Genomic DNA, 24,463 nt, shown 5'->3' on the forward strand with positions numbered 1-24,463 from the left:
CATGAGGGGCGGTGGGGGCAGCTGGCAGGCCCCCAGGCTGGGCTGGGTTCTGAAGCCGGGGAGCCCCTGGCGCCACTGCACGGGTGTGCGCTGAGCGCTCCTGCGTTTGCTCTGTTCATGGTGATCTGTCCTCCCATCTCAGTCCTTCGAGTTCGGCCTCCAGGTGTGCGCTGCCAGGGGACTAGAATGTGAACAAATCTGACTTCACTGTGGAGGGCCTCTGCCCCTCCCACTTGGGTTTCCTTTGGGGGCCTCAGAGAGAAGAGCAGAAGCAGATGGCTCTGCAGATCGTTTTTCTGCACGTGGTGTCCGCAGAGACCCAGCGTGTGGCTCGTGTGGGGAGAGGCGCTGGTTGGGGAAGGGGGGGGATATGCCATTTGACATCTGCTTTCTTTAGGAATGACCCAAGGAAAGCAAGGGATGGACCACACTCAAATGGCAGATGGCCCCGGTCACTGTCAGCCTAATGTCTGCAGCCGCCGGGTCCCCACAGCTTGTCATTCCCTCTCCATCCATGTCCCCTCCATTGGGTGCAGCCAGGACAGCGTTGCTGGTAGTCTTGGCACCAGCTGGGTGCTCGGAGCTGTAGGCTGGAGTCTACAGGGACCATGCACACCTGCTATGAAACAGGAGGCGCCCCTATGGTCCTGGTCTTCATGGTTCCCAGGGCCTGTTCTCACTTCTCACTCCTTCGAAAGGCCCTTCAGCTCCACAGCCTTCCACTGACCCCTCAGGGTCATTAAAAAACATGTGGATCGGAGGAGGCTGCTCCTCCAGGCTCAGAAGTCACCTCTATGGATTCACATACACAGGCTGGCATTAAACACACCTTATTTAATGCAATAGTAGGAGAGTCTGGTTCAGAGAGCCTGCTTCCCCACCATCCTGTAGGCTACGTGGGCTTTTAGGCTCTAAGGCAACCCTGCTCTGACTTGAAGCAGTCCTGCACGTGTGAGCCCAGGCTGAAAGGTCAGGCCCATGCCCCCTGCCCCAGCACCCTTGGATGTGTGATGCACACATGGAGGCGACTGTCAGGTGTGGCCAAGCAGTCTGGCATCATGCACCATCGACATTTCCCAGCAGCCTATCAGATATCTCTAGGACACCAATCACTCCTCTGTATTACTTACTCATTTCTATAGCAAGGTGTTCACTTGTGTTAATTATCTACAGAGTTTTCTTCAGCCCTAATCAAGGAGTGAACTGAAGTATTTTAGTGCCTTCATTTATTTCATACCCTTTCTCATCTATATGATGGCTTGCTTATGTTTCTTCTAGGATAAGTAAAAGATTCTTTTCAATTATTCCTGTGAAGTGTTCTGCTCCTGCTCTTCTCAGCACAACAGCTCAGGTTAGCATGACACATGCCCACTCCTTGTCTGTACCATTCAATGGATGTCTGCAGAATGATGATCAGGTGCATCCAGGTGGTGGAGAAGCCTGCCCCAGGAGCACCTGCTCTGGGGAAGGGGAGGATAGCCTAAGTGCATGACGGGGTCTGCACAGGATGCTCTGGGGACAGGGAGGGGCACTACCCCTGCTCAGAAAGCCACGTAAGTCCTCCATACAATGTGGCAGCTGAGCTGGGGAGGTGTGAGTCAATGCAGGTTGCAGATGGGGCTGCCTGCGGTTGCAAATGCTCAGAGTGGGAGAACAGGGAGCTTTTGGGGAAATGTTACTAAGCCATGGAATGGTTTCACCCAGGAGCTCATCCTGCAGGCAACCCCACTGGCTCTGCCCACCCTCCTGGTCTTTCTGTGGCTCGCACAACGATGCTCCCAGACCTCACAGGTGGCACACAGGTGCTCACACACTTCAGGAGGCTCCTGGTTTCCCCCTAGGGATAAACTACCCATCTGTGTGTGGAAGTTTCCCTCCCAGACAACCAGCGGCTCTCAGGGACCACAGCCATGCCTGCCCTTGGCTCACAGGTATGCAGACCTGAACACACTGGGACGAACAGGGAACGGCAGTCTGGCTTGTTGGCCCACCTGCCACCCATGCTTCTGCTCCTCCTCCAGCACAACAGAGTCCTCAGTAGGGCATCTGGGAGACTGGGCCAAACTGAGGTGGGACTCTGGAGCTGACTCAGCCCCCTCCCTTGCCTGGCCCTCCTCTCCACCCACCCCTCTGGTCTTACCCCCCCTCCCCCGGCTCTGCAGTGCCTGCATTAGAGGGGAGGCGAGAACTAAGCCCCCAGCCTGAGCGGTGGCCTACTCCCAGTGTACTGTAACACCGTAGCCTTGCCAGATGGGCTGTTCCTGACTCGACACTCATTTCCACCCCTGGGAGGCAGATAAAGGGCAGTGAGTCCATCAGCCAGGGGTGGACCTTGGGTACCTTCCCAGCACTGCACAAGTTAGCAGGGAGGGCACAGATCCCACAGATCTGAAGACCAGCAGCCACCTCCGTGCACTGGGTTTGCAAACTGAGACCCCCTTTTCACGTGTCAGGGCTACTGGGTCCCTCGGAAGCCCATGCCAGTGGACACGTTTACATGCTAGAGGGACATAACAACACCCCACACTGCAGGCTGACCTGAGGGGTCCTGCCTCGCAATCACATGGGCTCGTGACCCCGGCACATGAGCTGAGGTTTGGCAATCATACCCACGTGCCACAGGGATGACAGAATGAGGGCCTGTGGGAGGGACGCTGACTGGCCCAGCCCAGCTCATCGGGCACTCTCCGAGGCCCAGGGGCACTGCTGCGTGCAGGCTCCCCGGCTCACAGAGCATGCTGGCCGCTGCAGCTTTGTGGTGAAGGCACTTCCCACTCTCAGTCTCAAACTTTTGAACATGACTTTTGCACTGTTCTGGGAAGAACGACCAGATAAAGAGCGACCGCACTCCCCCCACAGACATCTGTCACCAGGATACACGGCAGGGCTCACGTGTTGGAGCCAAAGAGGATGGGAAGTGGTTAGGCTCATTCCCTACTCCATGAGCTGATGAGGTCAGCTTCATCTCCTCCCTCAGAACAACATGAAAAATGTGACCTCCAAGGTCGTGCTCTGCAAATGGATCTCGTACATTGCTACGTGTGGCACCCCCTCCCCTGGTGCTTGTTACACAGTAGAAAGAGCCGCAGAGAGCATACATTTAACTTACAACAGCCAATCACCGTGACGCTGGCCACGACTTATCTGCTGCTCAGACGACCACTGTCACCAGCAGTCACATGCCTGCCAAGATACTTTTCATCTTTTAAGTGACATCATCTGACACATAAATCTCCCTTCTGTTACTCAAATAAAAATCTCCCTTCTGTTACTCAAATGGGGACTCAGTGCTTTGGGGTAAGGCTGCTAGGGAGAGGGCAGAGGGCTGGGAACAACGGTGGCCTCCTCATCTCCCAGAGCAGAGCAAGGGCAGGAGAAAGGTCACTTCATACTCTATACCGAATTACAAAACCCTCCACAGCATGGAAGGTCTGTGCATGGTTGTGGCTCCCAGTAGCTATTCACAATATTCTTGGACTATATTAGTAACCTTTGTGTCTCGAAGACAGAGCAGCCTTCTTGGTGGCTGACCTAACATGTGAGAGCTGAGGGCTTTGGCCTGACACCAGAAGCCGAGGATGCACCCAGGATGGGGAAGGCTGTGGCCATCAGAACAAGGAAAACGTTACTGAGAGCCTGTGTGTTGGGCATTCATTTGGGGAAACCCCAAAATGAAACCCCTGGGCCTTGTCCTTGTCCTGCCTCTCATTTGGGCAGCCACATTACGGCCTAATGGTCTCCTATAGATGCTGGTCATTTCCTTGGGGATTGGGTCCTGCAGTCAGTTCTTCAAGAAGAGCAAGGCCTTCACTACCAGCCTCCTTGACACCCAGGTTTGAGTGGAAGCCCCGAGAGCACATCAGGACCCTAGGTCAGAAGATAGCATCTTCTGTCCAGGGTGGGTGAAAACCTGAATTTCAGCCTAAAGATACCTAAAGGTAGCTTCCTAATCTCTGTGCTCTTCAGGAAGCTGGGTAAAAAAATAGGTTAAGTCTTAATTTCCTTTGGTTTAGTGGGTCGTGGTAATGCAATCACAGCAGTGGGCAGAGAAAGGGAGATGTTCAGGGATTCCCTGTCTGCCACCAAATAAAGACAAACATTTCAACTGAGTTTAAAAAAGATAGGTGAACACATGCCAGTATATTTAAGCTTCTAGAAAACCTTTTGAAGCTCAGCAACTTGCTTTTTCAAAAGGCATTTTTGTTTGTTTTTGTTTTTCATTTGGAATATACCTTCTGTTCTACAATAGTGCAGGTTCTCAGTGTCTCCAAGGCCTGCACTGGGACTGTGGAACATGCAACTTTGCCATATTGTTTGCCAAATTTATATTCTCCACCTCAAAACATCCATTCAAGTAACTGAGCTCATTGCCAAATAAAAGAGTAGAAGGCAGTCTAATTTTTCAGAACACTATTTAAATGGAGAATTTTTAAACTGCATGTAGCTCTTAAGAGCTGTAATTTAACAAGAGCAAATTTTCTAAACAAGATAAGCATCTCACTTCCTGGCAATGATTCATCTGGTTATATTTGAGGATGATATGCAGCTGCTATGATATAAGCTGCCTTAACTGTAGGGCAGTAGTGGCTGTTAAAACATGGAGCTACTTCCGAGCACTTGGTAACCAGCTACTGCCCCATGCTGGCAGGCCCGCCCACCGCCCCGTCCTCTGCCCTCTACACCTCCTCACCGGCCTCCAGGATCTTCTCTGTGCTATACCCCGTCCTTTCCTGATTGGCTGGCACGTGTGCCATCAAATCTTTTGGATATCCCCCTTTTCACAAATGTCCTGGGGACAATGATATTGAAAGAACCTGCTAGACTTTGGTTTCCACACTCTCTTGTCAGCAGCATTGCTGGATGCACATAACTAAACTACCAGCTGGTAACAAATTCGAGAATCCTATGGAAGCCACATGTGGACATGCCAGCAGGGGCGGGAGGGAGGTGCTGGAGACACAGGACCCCAAAAACATAAACGGCAGCTCACACGTTGAGGGGCAGCTGGACTTTGGGAGCTGTGCCTTGCTGTTCAGCTGCTGAGGCAGGTCCGGCAGAGGAAGAGGAGTCCTGGAAACAGACAAGAGGAGATAGGAGTGAATTGGCAGGAGGCTCCTGCCCCAGGGAAGAGAAGGGCAAAGTCAGGCTGGAGTCCAGAGGCACCTGCTCTCCCCTCACCAGCCCCATCCTCTAGCCTCCAAAATCCTTAGGTTCCACTTGCCTGGGTTGTTTGTCAATAACATTTATATAAATATAAACATATTTATTTAAATTTACTGAAGTTTGATTATATATTTATTATATATATATTTATTGAAGTTTGATTTGCCAACATTTAATATGTGACCACCAAATCAACTCTGCAAGAAATATTAAGAGGGGCCCTGTAAAAGAAAGAGGAAGCCCAAAGAAATAATCCACAAAAATGGGACTGAATAGGTATTACGATGACACTAAACTTCTCTTTCAATAGTTCCTCTGAATGTGAATGGAGTAGCATTTTTTCCCAGCCCATTGGAGGGCGCTTGGTGGCCACCGACGTCTGGCCCAAAGCAGCTTCCAGGTGCCCCTAGGAATGAACAGCTCAGAGAAGCATACTTTGGGCCTGGGTTTGGGTTGGTCAGCATCACACTGTGCTTGACATAGAAGAAGGCAATGTAGGGAGACCCATTTTTCTTCTTAGAACTTGCATTAATTATTCTTGTGTTTGTCAAAGAAGACAAACCAGGGAGGACTCCCGGCTCCCTCGACTTCAAAGGGCATGGATCCCACCGTCCTGCAGACGTCCTGCAGACCCAGACAAAACCTTTCATGTGACAAAGCACAAGCTCATTTAAAGGCTGACCTCCCAGGAGCTGGAGATTAACCCCAAAGGAAAACTGGTCCTTTGGCAGTGACGGAGGGGCAGGTGTCGGCCGAGCAAGCATCCCCTGCAGTGGACCTGAGTGTTCACAGCTAAGTGTTCACTATACAGGGAGATGGCTGGAGGGGGGTCTACTTTGAGCTGCTCCCCACTAAAGCCTGTGAAGCATGTTAAACCGGCCAAGGGAAGTAGTGACAGGCCAGGTGGAGGGATCTGGGCCACAGGATGATCTGGTGAGAACCCTGTAGCCCCAGGCCCTCACCCCCTGCCTGTCCATCCTGTCCCCACACTCCCCAGGGCAACATCCTTCTTCCTGGGTGAGGTAGTAGATGCCACAATGAGTTGAACTGCGTCCCCCAAAAGAAACGGCCACGCTGTAGCCCCCGCTACCTGTGAAGGTGACCTTGTTTGGAATGAGTCTTTGCAGATATAGCATAAAGTAGGGATCCTGAGATGAGATCACCTGATGATGGTGGGCCCTAATTCTGGTGACATGTGTCCTTGTACGAGTATGGGACGGAACAGAGACACCCATCGGGGAAGAAATGCCATGTGAAGACAGAGGCTGACAGGAGTGATGCAGGGATCGGGCAGCCAGCAGCTGGGAGAGAGCCTCCTTCAGCCTCTGGAAGCGGCCAATCCTGCCAATATCCTGATTTCAGACTTCTGACCTGAGACCTGATAGACAGTAACTTCCCAGTGCTTTGAGTCACGCAGCGTGTGGTACGGTTACAGCAGCCCCTGGACGCTGATATAGATGGGTATGCCTGGCCGTGTCTGCAGGACGGTGGGATCCATGCCCTTCAAAGTCAAGGGAGTCGGGGGTCCTCCCTTCCTCCCTTTTAGGCTCCCCAGCAAGAGACAGGGCAGGGATCCTGGAGGAAACTGGATCCAGATGACCAGGGCGCCAGGCAGGCTCAGGAAGACCTCACGGGAGCCGCTAGTGCCTTGGTAGAGGCAGGTGGGGGAGCAGGCGGCAGGGCACCGTGGCTCCGACTGGCAGAGGTGGGCAGGACACTACGTGTGGTCCTCGGGTGGGGAGGGCCAGTGGAAGCAGAAACCACAAGGATGGGATGAGACATGTACCTGGCATAGACCCCGGGACAACTGTACGACTCAAGTGGCTGTCCTGTCGCTTTCCTGCTTGTGTGGAGGGGCGAGGGGGTGTTTCTCCTCAGCTCACTGACCAGTCCTGACCTTGCTCAGCCGATGAGCTCTACGTGCTCCCAGTGGCCTAGGCAGCCAGACCAGGAAGGTGCCAGAGACCACAGCACACCTACACCTCTAAGAAGCTTCTACTTCTCGTCTGGATGACAGGGTCCCTGGCAGAATGGAACATGCAAGCAGGAGCGTGACTTCCCTTGCGTCTCCCAGGCAACTCCAAGTCTCAAAGGATCTAGATTCCTGGGAGAGAGAACTTTGATTTTCAAAGGATTGTGTCCCCGTAGCTGGTGCACAGACGCTGGATTTCCAGAGTGCTGTGTAGGAGGGGCTGAACGGAGAGAAAGTTCTTGCTTGCTCATCACCCCGGCCCTCCCCCAGAAGGAGATGGAGACCACCAAGGGCTCAGGACTGTTTCCTTTCGGGACAGTTGCCAGTGTAGTTCACCACAGCTGGCCAGGGACCATCGTCCACAGAGGGCCCTCCACGGGTGTGCCCCCAGGCTCCAGGTCCCCCAGGTATGTAGTGTGTGTGTAGCCACGGGAGAAAGGTTAGGGCCCCTCGTTTGGTCACAGTGGTGGGCGTGGGCAGGGGTGGCACCACACCAGACATGGCCAGCAGGTGTTGGCGAGCACCTCGGGCATGGAGCTCATCAGCTGAGCATGATCACAACCAGTGAGCTCACGGGAAATGCCCTGCCCATGTACGAGGCAGGACAGCATGTGCCAGCCAGGTGGAGGGCTGTGAGGCCTGGAGGGCATGGCCTGGGCTAGCTGACCTCTGCTGGCCCCGACTGTCAGGACCCTGACCCCCATACGGGGCTCATGCTGGGGGGACAAGCTTTGTACATGTCACAGCACAGGCAGGGCCATGGAACACAGCGCCTGGGGGCAGGCCAGACAGGACCTCTGTGAGCAGCAGGCCTGTAGGGTGCAGGCGCAAGGGCCAGGCAGGCGAGGGAGGAGCAGAGAGGCCTGCCTTCCTGGCAAAGGCTGTGAGAGGTGAGCCGAGACTTGTGGACAGAGCTCAGTTCTGCACATGGAGGGAGGGGTTGGGGGTCGAACCCAGTGACCCAGCTGTTTTCTGCTGGGAATGAGCCCTAAAACATCTGAAAAAGGCAGACAAGGATCTCACAGCAGAGCTTTTTATAATAGAAGATACTTGAACTACGGAACCAGCCCACATGTTCCTGGTAGAGGGCCTGGTGGCAGATGATGGCACAGGCCCCACACAACCACAATAGAGTGGACATATGAGGTCCATCAAAAGATGCATAGATTTCCATGGGGAAAAAAATGGTCTAGAAATGTACATATATCGAATGATAACACTGGTAATTATAATGGTAGTTGGGGTTTGGGATAATTTTTTTTTAAGTCTGTACAAGTTTTTCATCATTTTATTTTATTTCTCTTTTTTTTTTTTAAGAGAGAGAAAGAGAAGAACAGAAGGAGAGGGAGAGAGAATCTCAAGCAGATGCTACGTGGGGCTCAATTTCATGACCCTGAGATCATGACCTGAGCCCAAACCAAGGTCAGATATTTAACTGACTGAGCCACCCAGTACAGACCCCCCCCTTTTAAAAGTCTTTCATCATCTTAATAATAACAAGTGACTATAGTTTTCTGACATTTCCAAAGTCATACAAAAAGAATAACAGGGCTCAATTATTTGAGGTCTGTTTTAAGGTCACACTCTGGTTGACAGTGATTCCATGCTTCCCTGGTTTCTACATATGCCATCTTTGTGGTGATGCCAGGAGGGGACAAGAGAGGACCCTGGGGATGACTCTTCAGATCAGCCACTGGGCGACTGTTGGCAGCAGCATGTGGGCATCGGCAATCTGCTGGCCAGCAGGTGTCATGGAGACACGTGGAGCCCAACCCATAACCCTGCTTTCTTCAACATTCCTCCTGTCTGAATAAACTCTCCCGAATCAGGCAACTAGTCCAAACCAGCGCTTCACATGCAAAGCACCGCTGACCCAATGTGGGAAGGCTCTGAGTCTCACTGCCTATAAATAAGGCAGCCTGTCAGAGGTCTCCACTCCCCAGTGTCCTCAAGCCACTCAAGCCAAAAATCCAGCCAGAAGCAATGATGTATGTGGCCAGGAGAGACAGAGCAGACAGATTTCCATCTGCCAGGCCTGGGCCAGTGGGGAGGCTGGGCCCACAGGCTGGCACTAGGGCTCCAGGCCCCATCTTTGCTGGCACCTGCCGACTCCCGTGGACCCAACACAAGACACTCCATGCAGCCAAGGGTCAGGAGGCTTGGGAGGACCAGGCTGCCCAGGCATGTGGAGCCACCTCAGACATGGCTGTGCACCTAAATAAAACCAGTGGTAGGGGCCTTCTGACAGCTTTGCAGGAGCCCTGGCCTCCTGCTGACACTTGATATGTCTATGCTATAAAGCAAATATGTGGGATTGCACAGCAAACCATTACTTAGAGCTGGGATGGAGGAGTGCAGAGACGTCACACTTGTGAAAGTGCTTTTTCTCAAAGGTCAAGATGGATAAGGTGGAGGATTGATGCTTAGCACAGTGTGTGCATCTGACTCGCTCCTCCAGGCAGGGCAGAGCCCAAGGCAAAAGCCTCCCAGGATGTCTGCTGAGGACTGGCTACACCAGGCAGGGCTCTATCCTCAGGGACAGAAAAAAACAAAGTGTGACTTTCTGATGGAGATGGGTTTTCAATCCATCCTGCTCTGCATCAGATCTTCGTTTTTGTTACTATTAGTAGGAGGTGATGAGAAATGTTGCTGGTGCCAGCGGGCGGACGAGGTAACTCCACTGACAACAGAGCTGTTGACGACAGAGGACCGCAGGCTCAGCTGAGCAGAGCGTAATGACGAGATCGTGGGCCCTTTTGAGTGGCCCAAGAGGCAGCCAGGCCACTGCTAACCGCTGGCAGGTATCACAGCAAAAAGGGGCTCTCCTTTAAGTGACTTAGATTAAAAATTCATGAGCATAGTGCATCGCACTGGATTCCCTGTCCTCAGCATCCTGCCAGGGCCTGGGAGGCACTGTGTTGACAGGAGGCCCTGCTACACCCTTAATGAATTGTTCTGAGAACATACAGGACAAGCTAAGTTTAGTCTGAGGTGGATTTAATGCAACCCCCAGGTGTTTTGTACCTCTCATTCCCCAGCTCTGCCCACACCAAACAGGGCTTTCTGGGCCTCGGACCCAGGCCTGTTTCCTCCTAGGCAAGAGCCACAGGGCTGATAGTGCTGTGGCTTTCAATGGCTTAATGTTATGATTCTGTGCCTTAGGGGATTAGCGAAGCCTTGGTGGGAGTGAGAAAAATTAGGCAGGGATAAAAATAAGGAAGGAGAAGCAACTACAGCTGCTTTCAGATAAAAATAATTGGGAATGCAGCCCTCGAAAAGATATCCTGTCTCAGAGGTCAGCAGGTGGACATCTCTGCCCTGACTTCAAAGCCAAGCCCAGCCCTGTGCACCATGGAGCTGTGCCACTGGGTCTGTCACAAGGAAGGTCTTTGACTCTGATAAAACAGATGCATGTCATATTCTTTCTGGGTGACTCTACGGCAGGACACCATGCCAAGGAGCCTAGTAATGCTGTTTCCTGGAGCCATGCACGCCCACGGCCCTCCAAGGACATGCACTGGTCAGGAGGCCGAGGGGCAGCAAGCTCTGTAATCACACACACAAGGCAAGCTTCACTCTTTCCAGGCCTCCTTTCCCTACCTACCAAAGACAGACCCCTGAGACTGCACACGTGAGTGGCTCACACACCTCTGGAGCAGAAAGTCGATGAAGCCTGGACTGCTACTCACAGAGTGCCCTGCACATCTCTTTATAGTGCCCTGGCCTCTATTGGTTGGAAGGCCAGCCTGTTTCTGGCTGCCATGCTGAGGCCACGGACCCCAGATTCTAAATTGTCTGGTTGTTACCAGACCCCCGCGGCCCAGAGCTTCATTTTCATGGGGCCCTGAGCAGTCCTGGAAGGTGGGCTATTTTATTTTCCTGTCAGGATTAGCAACAGGGAAAAAGGGATTCTGTGGCTGGCAGGCCGTGTGGGGGCTCCTAGTTGCCCTCCTGGACACATTGGGACCCTGAGAGAAACATCTCATTTTAATTTTTAATATGAGTCCAGAAAACACTGTCATCACCCCAAAGAGCAGTGAAATGAGCATGTTTTATTCATCACATTCTACTCTGGAACACGGAACGTGCTTCCTAAAGAAAACTTTAGAATGAAACATTTATGGCCTGATTCTTCTGCTTAGCTTCCAAAAGAGCTGCACATAGCCTGCAGGGCCAGTGGGTCCAGGGGTGCCTCCCTGGCCCTGGCCCAGGGGATGTGGGCTGGGGAGGCCTACCTGGGCCAGGCAGGGTGGGGGCCTCGGCTGGAGGAGCTCAGGCCAGCAGCGTGAGGTCAGGGGCTAGGAGCCTGCACAAGATGGTCCATCCAGGAGAGAGGGCAGCCATGCTTTGTGCCCACATGACCTCCCCTGCTCTCTCGTAGGCACTCAGGAAAGCTGGCTGGCTGCCCAGGGAGGAGGCCTCTGTTCACCTCCAGTGCTGCCCCCTGCCCGTCCTCCCTGCAGGAGTTGGGACGTGCTCACCAGCATCCGACTCTAGCATCCAAGCTGCTGACTGCAACTCTGCATGTACAGGCCTCATTGAGTCTCCGTGGTTGGCTTCGGGGTCAACACACTCACCCCAGTTCAAATCTGGCTGCTCCCTGCTTCTGTCAGTGAGGTGTTCACGGCACCCAACCACACCGACTCACGTGCGGCTTCTGCTCACAGAGCAGGAGCAGCTATGACGGAGACCACATGGCCCACGAGGTCTAAAATATTTATTACCTGGCCCTTTACCTGCTCTTGGTGGGATAGGATGAACCTCCAGCTTCTGCCCTCATCTCACTGGGCCAGCATTTGGCCACAGCTGTGCCAACATCCAGAACATTCTTAAGGCAAAAGGCAAAAGGCAAAAAAAAAAGAAAAAAAAAAAGAAAAAAAAAAGAAAAAATGGTGGACAGATATAGGAGAATAGCAGCCACAAAATGACTCCAGTTTAGGGAATGAAAATCGACTTGCTTGATGGTTCAGCATAGGAAGGTGCCAGCAGCCCCTGTAGACAGAGCAACTCCTTTCTCCGTGTGAGGCCATACAACCCAGGGCATCTGTATCCTGCTTTGCACAAAGTGTACGTTAGTCATAGCCCAATGTCTTGCCTCCTGTATAGCGAGAGGCTGCCAGAGTGGCGGGCTTTGAGAAACCATCTGTTCAACCCTAATTGTGTGTCTATCCTCCCACCCGTGCCTCTGCGAGCCTGCTGTGGGGACGCTCTGTGACGGGCACTGAGGGAGCGTAAGGGACCAGCAGACCTGGTCAGTGAGGCTCACAGGCTGTGGTGCCATTACGAGAGCCGGTGGTGGTGCCCGCCCAGCTGTGCCAGCTCAGGGGACAGGAGGGGACTGAGGTCCGGGAAGACTGCAGGGTCTGCCAGGCCTTGCTGGGTCACCGATGCCCTGGGTGGGGAAGAAGCAGCTGGCAAGGTGTGCTCTGGGAAGTGGCTGGGGCTGGCCGGGCTGCAGGTGAGGTGACCAGGAAGTGAGAGGGTGAGAGGGGAGACTCTGAACATCCTCATGACCTCCTACCGAGAAACGGTGCTTCACACCAGCCCTGAGGGCACACGAAGATCCCGGAGGAAGCCAACTCAGTGATCCCTGCTGCCCATTCTTGCTTGCCTCCTTCTCTCTTGGCTCCGTCCAGAAGCAAAGCTGCCCTCCCTCCTCTGACCTGCCGTGGCCCTTCCCTTGTGCTCACGCACAGAACTTCCTACTGTCTACCCCCCAGCGCATGGACATGTTCCCAGCTCTTGGTGGGCTGGGTGGGTTCTGCAGGCTGGGCTCCATAGGCTGCTGGTTTCACAAAAGTCCACTAAACTTGAGAGGATGGCCTGAGGGAACCAGCAGCTTGCCTGCATTCCTGGGCCAGCAGGCGCCCACCAGAGCTTCTGGGAGCTTACCAGGTGCCAAACGGACCCCAGGGACCTTCCCTGACACGTCTCCCCTCACCCACCACAGACAGCCTGAGGCACAGACAGAAACCGTGGGTATGGTTCCCATCTTGTCATAGCCACAGGAGAAACCTGGTTGGTACCTGATGAAAACAGCCAGGCCACGGTTCTCTGTCCCCACAGCTGGTAAGTCATGTTCACAGCAGTTCTCAGGGTTGCAAAAGGAAGTTCTCCTCACACAAAGTCCTCAGGATGGGATTTTTAAAATTCATCCCATGTTCACTTGTTACTGTTTTTCTGGCTCCTTCTAAAGGCATGGAGTTCAATTCCTAACTCTGTGGAAATGCTACCACTAAGCAGCATTCTCCACCTGGGTGGTGCCGGAGCCTGGTGGCCTAGGGCTGACGGCAACGGAGCGGCCGTCACTTCCATCAGCACTGCCCCTGTGCTCCCTCCCACCCAGGGCTTCGTCCTGGGCCCCAGATAAGAGCTAAGAGCAGCGGAGCAGAGAGCCTTGGGCCTGCTCCCCTGAAGCCAGGTGGCTGTAGGAGGCATCTTAAAGATGCCCTGGAAGCTTCCAACGAGACTTCTCCTAATTACTTCTCAGACGCGGGCAGACACTCAAGGGGTATTCTCTTTTGATGTTTTCCCTGCTGAATTTCAAACGCTTCCCCTTCCATGGATTTCAAAGGGCATTTTCCTAATCTCCAGGGTTTCTGTTTGCTTGTGAGAAGTTGATTCGTAAACCATCTAACTCCGACACTGAGAAACATTCGGGGTCTGGTGAAGGAGCCTGCCCCTGCTGGACAGGGCCAGCCGGCCGTGACCCTGGCCCCTTCACAGACCGAGCCCAGAGCCGGCCGGGGAGCCAGCACGCACCCGCAGGCGGCCCAACACCAACTAGCATCAAAACATTGCCTTCAGTCTACAACTGTCAGCTCTTCCACTGTCCTTGTCTGCAGACGGCAGTGCAGCCTCTTCAAGCTTCTCGGCCTCTGTGTAAACAGTTAAACATCTGCAAACAGATGTGCAGGTTCCGGGGGCTGATCTCTTCTCCTTATGGGTATCCAACTAGACTCTGTCTCTCCACCCCTGCAAGGAGAGCAGGGCCTTTGCACCAGTTCCCATACAGCCCACCCCTGCCACAGGGATGAGACATTCCAGAACAGAGGTCAGTGAGTGTTTTCCATATGGGGCCAGAAAATGAGTATTCTAGGCTCTGTGAGTCATCTAACACAGCCCTTTCCCAGCACGAAAACACGCACAGATGATGTATGAATGAGGAGGGGTGACTGTGTTCCAGTGAAACTTTCATTCACCACAACAGGGAGTGGGTCAGACTTGGCCCGTGGCCATCTGGTGGTGTCCCAGGAGGGCACCGTGGGTCACAGCCCTGGGCTGCCCGGGGCCAACACGGCTGGGTGAGAAGGAAGCCACTGAGGGTTTGAGGCTGCTTGTCACTGTTGCATAACCTGGCTTACACATGCCAATCCGGGGTTCTCCTGGGCTATAGGAACCCACAGAGGTTCCTCAGGCGGTCTGGTGATGACTCTAGCCATTCGCTTGGTTTCCTGTTTGGTTTATGAGGGAATGATTCTAAAATGTATGTAATCACCTCCTAATTTGATCCAATGATCTCTATCAGCAAATGACTGCATTTTAAAAATTGGAGTCAGCCTGAATAACCTCTCCTCTGTGCCTCCTCTGATAATCCTCCCTCTTCCCGCAGGAAGGACATGTTGAGTGCTGCTTCATTATTCATGAGGAATGGTGTTGACCCTCTGACCTCTCCAAATGGCAGGGAGAAATAATTCATAAAGGTGCAAATGTGAGCAGGGCAGGCCATCTGAGGCTCAGCTGACCCTGTGCCCCTGGGAGCCCCTCAGCTGGCCACCTTGCAGCTGAACCCTGTCTGCCTCCCCTCAGGGAGCTGGTAAGAGTGGGGAGGCCATGCAGCATCTCTGGCATCACATTATTAAGTAAGCAAGACCATTCAGTATGTGGTGCAGCGGACACAGACCCCATGCTCACCCAAGAAGAAATCGAATGGGTATGAACTCTGCTGCAGGGCAGGTGCCAGGGTACAGAAGTGACCAGCACCTAGTTCTTGCCCTCAAAGAACCTGAGGTTCAGGGCGGTGGCCAAATACACAAATGACAGAGGCTACATCTTCCACAATAAATGTATGGAAAATGTCCTGCAGGCACAGAGCAAATGAATCTGGTTGGGGGGAAACGAGGTGTCCTAGAGCCATGGAAAGCTGCAGAGGGGAAGTGAGCAGGGATTTCCCACACGGGGATGTGTCTGTGTCAGGTGGAGGGAGGATGAGAGGGGAAGGGAGAGAGGACACACAGACGGGCTGGGCACAGGTCACGGTGAGGGGTGAGCCCGCGCCACATTGCTGTGTGGTACAGGCTACACGCAGGGCAGCCAACGTGGGAGCGGACAGTGACAGGGGAAGCTGGAAAGAATCTGGGGCTAAGTGGAAGGGCTCTGCAGGCCAACTTAAGGAACATGGAGTCAATCCTAAGGCAATGCAGAGTTCCAGAAGCAGTTGTGGAAAGATCAGCCTTATTACCGGTGGATTCTGGGGAACCCCAGAAGCAGAGAGTTACTTCGGAATCAGCCTGAACCAAGGCAGACAGGGTGCCACAAATGAAGGGGCTCCCGGGTGTGGCTGGAGTTGTCAGGCTGTTCTGGCACCCCCTGGCAGCTATGCTGGGGCTCGGGGATCAGGTCACGGGAATGACCTGAGAGGACAGGCCACGTAGACTGTCTTGAGGCTGAGGCACTGGAATGTCTAAAGGCCTCCTCTGTGGCCCTCTTCCCACTGGAGGCTGTGTGCTGTAGACGGCAGGGCTATGGGAGGAGGGAGAGGAGGGCTGCCCGACCCACCGGCCGGCGCATGATGCCTGTGTCAGGCTGCACCGGTGTCAGGAGTGGTTTGTTACAGTGGATGGTCTACATCACCCTGATTGACACCACGGGAGATAGGCTGTGGAACTAGAGCGACTCCCAGTTGGATGGCAGAGGGGACAGGGCAAGCAGGGGCAGGGGGGTGGCACAGTTTGGGTAAGATGGGATAAAGATGAGGAAGCGGGCTTGAGGACAGAAGAGGACAGCTGCGCTCTTCTGATGTGGCTGGAATGAGGTCCCTGTGTAGGGCCGCCATCGGGTGAGGCCTGAAGGCAGAGCGTGGACAGTGCGCGGCCTGGCTGCTAGTTAGATGAGAGCCCCTGGGAGCGGGCACGGGGCACAAGGGAAAGGCTGATGTTCACATGGGGCAAGAAAGTGCTCGGAGTGTGGGCCCAGCTCCCAGGAACCCAGGGAGGGGTCGTGCCCACAGCATCTGGAGCTGCAGGATCTCAGGGAGAAGGACAAGGGGCGGGGACACAGGACCTGTGGGTGGCGCGGGCTGGCTGGTGTGGCAGCAGGGGTGGAGGTGGGAGCCATGGCAGAGCTGAGGGCGCCTGCCGAGTGGGGAGCCATGTGCTCTAGGAGTAGGAGCGGGGCGGGGCACGCACCCTCTCTGGACAGTGTCACCATCCTCACCCCACAGCTCCCTGGGAACCCGAGGCCCAACTCTCGTTGTGGGTCCAGGGGGAACATTCCATCAGGTGGCCATCCTTCCGACACAAGGTCCCATGATCATTCCTTGCTGGACACGAGGAGCCCACATTTCTGAGTGGGAATTTACCATAGTGGCCTTGGATGACTGAAGGCAAGAAGAAATAAACACAGTACAGCAAGAACACGGGCAGAACACGAGAGGAGGAAAACCCTCCACCGGCAGTACTGAAAGGGGAAGCCAAGCGGAGGGGCAGTGGGCTGGCCAGGGGCCACCTTCCTTCTGGCTCCTACCCATTGTGCCTCATCCCTGTGCCCCTGGCTCTCCGGAACTAACCCCCCGGGCAGATTCTAGAGCCTCAGGATTCCCACGGGTGTGCAGAAACCTCACAACAAGGCGGTGTCCGACAGTACCCTCCACGGCGAAGGCACTCGAATTCCAGAACCTTCCATGTTCCCAGCCTCCTGTCAAGTGCCAGGCCAGGGAGGACCTGGTGTTTGCGCCTTTCAACTTTAGGCCAAAGTCAGAACCTTCCTCTCGTTCTGTCTGAGGACCCCACGCTCCCACCCAGGGTGAGCCGTACGACGGCCATGCTCTTCCTTTTCTTCACCTCTTGGCCTTCCCGGCCTTTCCAGGCCATCAAAGCTGCCTCAGACGTGAGCCTGTGTGTCAAGGGCCACGGAGTGTATACTTCAGCCTCTGGCTTGTTCTCTGTCTCCTTTTCCTCTATCTCCATCCTCTTTTCTTCCTTTTTGAAAACAACCCTTAACAACATGCAAATTGTTCTGAGAGCCAGAGCCGTGGAGCAACAGCCCCAAGGGTAGGTACAGTGTGCCAGCCTCGGGCCCAGCACAGTGTCCTGCTGCACAGCTGACCCCCTGCAAAGGCTTCAAGGGCTCGGCATCCTTCTCAGCCCTCACTCTCACTCCTGCCTGGTGCTAGGACTGCATCCTGAGCCTGTCTCAGCTCTGAGAGGGAAGCGGTATCTCAAGCCTCAGGGAACTGCTGCCTCTCCAAGCAGGGTATCTAATGAGGCCCTGGGAGCAGACCTGAGCCCACCTGGATGGGAGCCCGATGTGGCTCCCAGAGCTCACTGACTGTCACACAGCACCCTGCACATGGGCCTGGCTATTACAGCCAGACCACCCTCCCTTTCTGATGGGTTTCGTTGGTGGGGTCAGCCCTGCGGTTGGAAAGTTTTAAAAGCCTCCCCTTGTGGCATGAAACACACCAAACAAGAATCCAGATGGCCGGGATCCCCAGCTCTGTCCTGCAGCAATGCCTCGAGTCTCCTCCACCACTGCCCTGGGGGCAGGGACCAGGCATCCTTGGCTTAACGGACAGGCCTCTGGGACCCAGCACAGGTCCCACAGCCTCTGAGGTCCAGTGAAGGGAAGAGAAATCTAGGGCAACCAACTGCCCCGCTGTGCCCAACTGTCCCGTTGTTAGCACTTTACTGCTGTGCCTGGGCATCCTCAGTGCCAGGTGCGATGGGTGCTGGTCATCCAGTGTGGACTCGGGGCTCATGTCTCGCGCTGGCCTGCACTACTGCCTGGAGGGGGACAGAAGGGCTGCTGCAGGTGTCTGAGGTGCTGGTGCCTCTTGCTACACACAGGAGGCCAGGAGCTCTCAAGGCCCAGCCCAGGCTGCACCCAGACCAGTCGCGTTGGTGCTGTGGGGCCAGAGCTGTGTCAGGGGATGTGCAAGCCTCCTGCTGCAAAGGCTGGATTCTGGGAAGGGTCCTCGGACTTGCACGGCGGGTATATGAGGCCCTGGGCCCACACAGCTGGGCCTGGTTGTCGCTGGGGACAGACCAGTGAGCTGCTGGCAGGCAGGATGCTCATCAATCCCCACCCTCACGAGGTACTGCTGTGGGCGGCGCCACCCCCCTTCATCTACCTGTGGCCTCTGGCACTCCAACGTCTAGCGCAGTCCATGGTACAGGGAGAACGTGGCCAGCACACATGAGGCCTGAGCCCCGGCTGACGTACCCGATGCAGCGGGGCCGGTCTTATTCCTGATCCCCAGCGGCAGAGGAACCACTACACATGCTCACTGAAAAGAGGTCAGCCTGTGCTCTCAATTTACCCTCACAGCAATAGCTGCTCCATTTAACAGATGAGAAAGCTGAGGATCTGGGAAGAGTTGGCACCTGGACCGTGATCAACCTGGCGCTTAAAGGCAGCTCTAGAGGCTCAGAGAGGTTCAGCAATTCTCCTGGGTGCACAGCCCATGAGCAGAGGAGCCTGGCTGTCCACTGAGACACTGCCCTCATCTGCACGCCACCCGGGTCCCAGACTAAAGGAGGAAGGGAGGAGGGGAGGGAGGGAGGAGGCGGCCTGGACAGGGTGCCAGCCACTCTCCACAGGCACTGGCTGTATTTTCCTTCTCCATCTCCTGGGGCTGAGGTCAGCCCTGTGCATTTACAGAAGAGGAGCTGAGGGGCCGCGGTGTCCATAGCCTGGATTCGTGTCCGTGCCATCTGGACAGGGCAGGGAGTCTGTCAGGCCAGTGCAGTGCTGAGACATGACTCATGCTCTCTGGGCTTCAGTTTCCTCATGTGCAAATGAAAATAATCCAACCTGCTGGCTCTCCTGACGGTGGGATGTACAAAGAAGCCCAGACAAGGGAGGTGAGAGCAGGAGCGGAGGAGATGAGGCTGGAGCAGCACTGCCTGGGGTCACGCAAGCCGCACACTTGCACACACCCTGGATGCCCCCCCAGGCAGCCGTGCAACCCCCACTGTGCTCTGCAGGGTGTGGGCCCAGCTTTAGGTCAACAGTGCTCACTGCCTTCCATCTGAGAAGCAGCTACCGAATTTTAGAGCCATTTGTATAAAAACCATAGCCCTGACACTTCCCCTCGACTCTACGAAGGAACACGAAGGAGAGCGAGGAGAGTCAGCGATGCTAACGAGCTCTGGCTCAGCTGCGGGGGCTTCCCTATCCCAGAGCATCTCACCTGCGCTGTTACTGTGTGCACGTGCCTGGTCTGAATGCAGCTCATCTTCCACCAGAGGGTTTCAGGATCAAGTCCAGTAAACAAAGAGCAGCATAGTCACTTCACATAGGGCAGCCCTTTCTGATCAGAGTCACATCCATGTAAGGTACCTGTCACATGAGAGCCGGTCTTGCAGACTGACTCAGTGGCAGCTGCTCACCCGAGGCCATGCACACCACGAGCACACACTCAGCCACCCCTTTTCCATGCAGGTAGCTGCTCTTCCAGGACACACAGGCCTGTTGCCACAAACTTTCTATAAACACTGTGCAGTGTTCAACCAGGGTTCAGTAACTGTGACAACCAGTGACCACAGTTGCCCTCATTCTCCAGAAGAAGATGCTCTGGGACCCCTGGCCTAAAGTCCTAAACCCCTGCTCTTGTGGCCCAAGAAGTCCTGGGTGTGTGGGTGGGGGTGCAAACATGTGGGCAGAGCTGGCCTGGGTTCCTGATGACTGGCCTCGTTCATCTCACAGAGGGTTAAGGGTTCATCTTGTCAGTGATGATGGTCTGTGTCACGGCCTGTCTGCAGGGGCCTGGGGGACAGGAGGGCAGGGGTCTACCTGCACACTCCATGCCCCAGGGCACCAGGAGGCCCAGGCAGTCTTGCTCTGCCAGCCTGGAACCCATCCCTGACATCTGTCTGGCATGTACAGGCCTCCGTTTGTGGATGGAGGCAGGCCTGCAACGATGCTGCGTTTCTCCAGGTTCACAATCACAAAGCCCAGGTCTGCCTGCCAGGCACAGAAACCTGGGACTGGGTCCTGCTCCAGCGTGCCTGGCACAGTGGGGAGACGATCCGCATGGCACCGTGGCCAACTACAGGACCTACAGCTGCCACACGGGTCCTCGGGTCGGCCAGGAGATGGATGTCCTGGTGTGACCACGGGTCAGCACAGTCACACCTAGCCAGGAAGGCAGCAGGCAGGCGGCAGAGCTGGGGTTGGTCTGCGGGTGCATCTGACCTCGGACGGCATGCTGGTGCCTGCAGGACACAACCTGTGGTGTCTTCCAGCCTTACCCTTCCTACGGCTGCTCAGTGCCACCTCTTATGTGTCCCAATAATTAAGTTAATATGGGATGGGAGATAGGTGGAAACTGCTTTGCTTGACCTCTCACCCTTTTCAATGACCCTGACGAAAGCCTAGAGCCTGGCCATGACTTTCACTTCTAATGTAACTGCCGGAAAATGGGACTCAGGGTCCCAGTCCTTGCTAGGATGAGCTGACTCAGAACTGAGGTCCTTGTGCAACAAAATGGGACACAAATTAAAAAAAGAAAATCTGTTCCCTTCCTACCCTAGAGCCTGTCTCTAGTAGACCCAGACTGCATGGCCTGAACCTGCCCTCTGCTGCACTAACTCAGAAGCTGTGGACAGACAGGAGGGCAAGAGCAGGTGAGGATGAGGGCGAGGCAGACAGAACGCCAGAGCCCACACATTGTGGGGCAGGAACTCTGCTGATGTGCACTCAAAAGCTCCTGGGAACACTGGGGAAGCCTGAGCCTGGCAATCATTACCCACGGATTACAGGACACCATGGCCAGCACACGGAGACCAGCACGTGGTGTGTGGGGCAAACAATGGCTGGTAGCTTGAGAATAACGTCCCCCTCTTTCCTTCATCTTACCTCTGGAATGGAACCAGTGCCATGTCTAGAAATAGAAGGTCTCTGTAAAAATAAAAATCAAAGTACTAAACAAGGCAGTTCATTCTGGTTCTGAGCTTCTTTTGAAATGAGACTAGCAAGTGCTACAGAGATGCTAAAAACATACCATGCTGACAATAAACTGTACCCAGACTTCCTGCAAGACTCGACTGGATGCCCTGCGTGCATGCTGACAAAGGAGGACTTTCTCGAGTACACAGGCCTGTGTCACACACCACCTAGGTCACCTTTCCAACACCGAGTACCACTCCTCCATTTACCCTGGGAGCTACGAGACCAAGGCCTGGGGGTCCCTGAGGCCAGGCAGACACTGGGAAGTCATGGTGGCCCCCAGGGGCACGGCTGCCGTGGCCTTCCTTCTGCTAGTTAGGAAACCGGACGCTGAGCGCATGGCTGAGGATGCAGCTCCCTACCCCAGGACCAGAGGCCCAGCACCGCCCTGTCCACGACCCGAGGACATTACCTGGGTGGGAGCGCTGCAGGACAGGTGGGCCAGGTCCCCGATTCTGGCCGCGGCCCGGGGATCACTGGAGCTGATCAAAACTGGAGCGCTGATCTCCATGGAGTGCCTGTGGCTCGTGGCTTGGGAGGACTTGTGTGTCACACTGAGCGCGGTGAAGGAGTGGCGCTTCTTGGCATTCTTCTTGCTGTCCACACGCCGCTGAAAGGCGCTGACCGCCCCCGTGCTGCTCGCTGAGGGTCCCAGGGCCACACTGGCTGCTGTGCCGGGGTCACAGGGCACCGGGGCGTGGCAGCCAGACACAGCGGCTGGGCAGGGCTTGTCCATCTCCATGAGCTGCTTGGCCGAGTCGTTGAGCTAGGTGAGAAAGGGAGGGGAAGCTTCAGTAAGTAGAGGTCACAGGCTCCAGCCCGCGTCCTCCCCACCCGGCAATGTGTTCTCACTCACATGGCCTTTCCAACAGACCTCCCTGTGAGTGGCGCTGGGCACAAACACAGCAGAGGCAGCAGTGACCCCCAAAGACTTTATTGCAAAGGTCTCCAGAGCAGCTGTTTTTGGGGTAGCCCCATCCTTTCCCAGAGTGCCCATTTCTGGGGTGTGAGGTGCACACCTGCAGAGGGCATGGGGCAGGGGAGGGAAGAAGGAATGCCCAGCCACGGGCCCCACACTCCCCACGGTGACGGGTCTGGCCTGCCTGGCACCACTCTGGCCATGTGGGCAGGAAAACGCAAGGCATGTGAGCAGAATGCACAACTGTCCCTGGTGACGGCAGGTGGTGGCGAGTGTCCCACCTGCTCGGCAGCAGCCACGGATGCTGTTTGCAGGACCAGGCTCGCCGCAGGCTGATCTGACCCCCAGTCCATGAGGGGGCAAGACCGTCCTGTTTTCAGCGATTCTGCAAGGACTCAGGGCACTGCTTCTTCCATTTCTCCCTACTTGTATCATAAAATAGCAGATACCTTCACCGGAAAAGTGCCTCTGACAAAAGTTCAATCCCAGGCAGTGCTTATCAGGTCAGGTGGGATGGGCTCGAGCCCCTGAGCAGCCTGGGGGACCCAGGGTCGGCACCCAGGCTGGCTGACGGCCTTCCCTACCAGAGCTGTGCTGGGCGGCACCTGAGGGGGGGCAAGGCCTCATGCTCCTGGAGATGCTGGGGGGCCTCAAGGTAAACTACCTTCTGTGAGCCAACTTGACTCTGCCTCCTGCACTCCCAGCAAGTTTTCCATCCCAGGTGTGCAACAGAGCCCTTCCTTCTCGGTCTGGGCTGGGCTCAAGCTAAGTTCCTACCCAAGGGGCAGCGCGCACAGAATAAAGGACAGAGAACTGGTTACCATGTGTTCAGTGTGGCCAGGAAGACAATGTGATGTGAGAAGCAGCCTAGGAACGTCTCTACAAGATGGGTTAAATAAATGTCGTCTTGCTAGGTAATGCCTGTAAAATTCTACTCTTTGTCCCTCATCCTTTCAGAAGTAGCAGAAGAAATGGAGTCACCACCAGCTAGCCCTGTGGGAGCCCTAGTTCAGGAAGCACAGAGTGAATCATGAAGGAGCTCGAACCTTTGCGTTTTGTTTCCTCCTGAGCCAACAAACAGCTGAGGGTGTCATGGGCTCAGGTGGGCCCGGCTGGCCCAGTTTCTGCCAGCGCACTGTGGCTCTGCTGGTGCTGGGAGCAGTGGCCACAATGACCCCTACATCACTGGGCATGGGTGCCCTCGTCCAGCTTCCCGACCACGAGGCAGCAGCAGGTGGCTGGATCCCAGTGTGGCAGCTGGCAGGTGGGGCAGCGTGCCTGCTGGGCTCCAACCCTGCTCTGTCTTTTTTTTCTCAGCACACATCACATTCCTAAATGTCCAGCCTATGATCACAAGCTCTTTGAATTCCCGAAGGGCAAACGCCCTGAGGCCAGTCATTGCCCAGCTCCGGCACTGCTCTCTGAACGAAGGTGATAGCCTGGAGCACACCTCCCTGGCCTGACATGGAATAGGTGTTCTTGCAGGTGGACAGGGACATCTCCAGCCCATCCATTTCTTCTCAGCGTTCTCAAAGGTGAAAAGGTCCCTTCACTCTGAAGAAGCACCAGTTTTCCTAAAATTCACTTCAAGATCTGGGCCTCAGCCAGGGCTTTTCTGCATGACAAGGGAGGCAAGCACAGGCGTGCCTGTCCTTGAGAGGCCTCCAGTGGCTCAGGGGTGTGAGCAGGGATGGTGGGAAGGATGCTTTCATTGGCAGGCTCTCTGCCAGAGCAGTGTCCGCGATGGGCTCCTGCATGTCGCCCTTGACACTGCAATAAAACTAGAGAAGAAAATCAGAGGAGAAGGGGGGATCAGAAAGACAAAGTGTGTCATGTCAGGCCATCCAGGAGGCTGAGGGGTCCCAGCTCCCACTTGGATTTGAGATGCCAGCAGCAGGGCACCCCCATGGTCCTGCCACAACATTGGGGGGTGGGCTTCAGCGGTCACCCACGCATGGGAAGTAGAGATAACATTCCTAACACAGACAGAACGTCAGAGGTCAGTGAGGCTGAGCCAACCAATAAGCCTTAAACTCAGAGGCTGGAGTTTCAGGGTGTCCAGGCAGAGCGAGCCACCCCAGGCTGAGGCCCAGGAGGTGTCAGGTGAGTGCATGGGGCACAAGTCGCCCTAGAGTCGGTATCTGAGTTAGGGCCTGGGATAGGAAATGGCTTGGTCACGACTGTCCACCCAGTCTTCCACCTGGGATGAGCCATGACACAGTGTGTCCAGAGGAGGGGCC

At 55.1% G+C, this 24,463-nt stretch overlaps 1 protein-coding gene and 1 long non-coding RNA gene across 8 annotated transcripts in view; one reads left to right on the plus strand and one right to left on the minus strand.

Moving 5' to 3' along the window:
* The window catches only part of SH3RF3 (SH3 domain containing ring finger 3), a 355,665-nt gene that overhangs the window by 83,980 nt on the left and 247,222 nt on the right, over positions 1-24,463 (minus strand). For 5 of the 6 annotated variants that reach the window (XR_007413521.1, XM_049115371.1, XM_049115369.1 and 2 more), the window contains exons 4-6: positions 21,717-22,070; positions 21,215-21,256; positions 4,991-5,070 (exon numbers count right to left, since the gene is read on the minus strand). Coding sequence is in view for 5 of the 6 variants with exons in the window: in XM_049115371.1 (XP_048971328.1) it covers positions 4,991-5,070; positions 21,215-21,256; positions 21,717-22,070 (476 nt within the window). In the remaining variant the exon portion in view is untranslated. The remainder of the gene's footprint in view (positions 1-4,990; positions 5,071-21,214; positions 21,257-21,716; positions 22,071-24,463) is intronic. The other variant, XM_049115368.1, reaches the window with a different exon arrangement.
* LOC112669433 (uncharacterized) lies at positions 7,624-15,206 on the plus strand. 2 transcript variants are annotated; one of them, XR_004803074.2, is made up of 5 exons: positions 7,624-8,025; positions 8,453-8,557; positions 9,763-9,936; positions 11,517-14,189; positions 14,748-15,206. It is a non-coding gene; the product is annotated as an uncharacterized LOC112669433 (long non-coding RNA). The 2 variants fall into 2 exon arrangements; XR_007413522.1 differs by lacking the exons at positions 9,763-9,936; positions 11,517-14,189.

Source organism: Canis lupus, chromosome 10 (genome assembly GCF_003254725.2).
Source record: "Canis lupus dingo isolate Sandy chromosome 10, ASM325472v2, whole genome shotgun sequence".
Taxonomy (NCBI): Eukaryota; Metazoa; Chordata; class Mammalia; order Carnivora; family Canidae; genus Canis; species Canis lupus.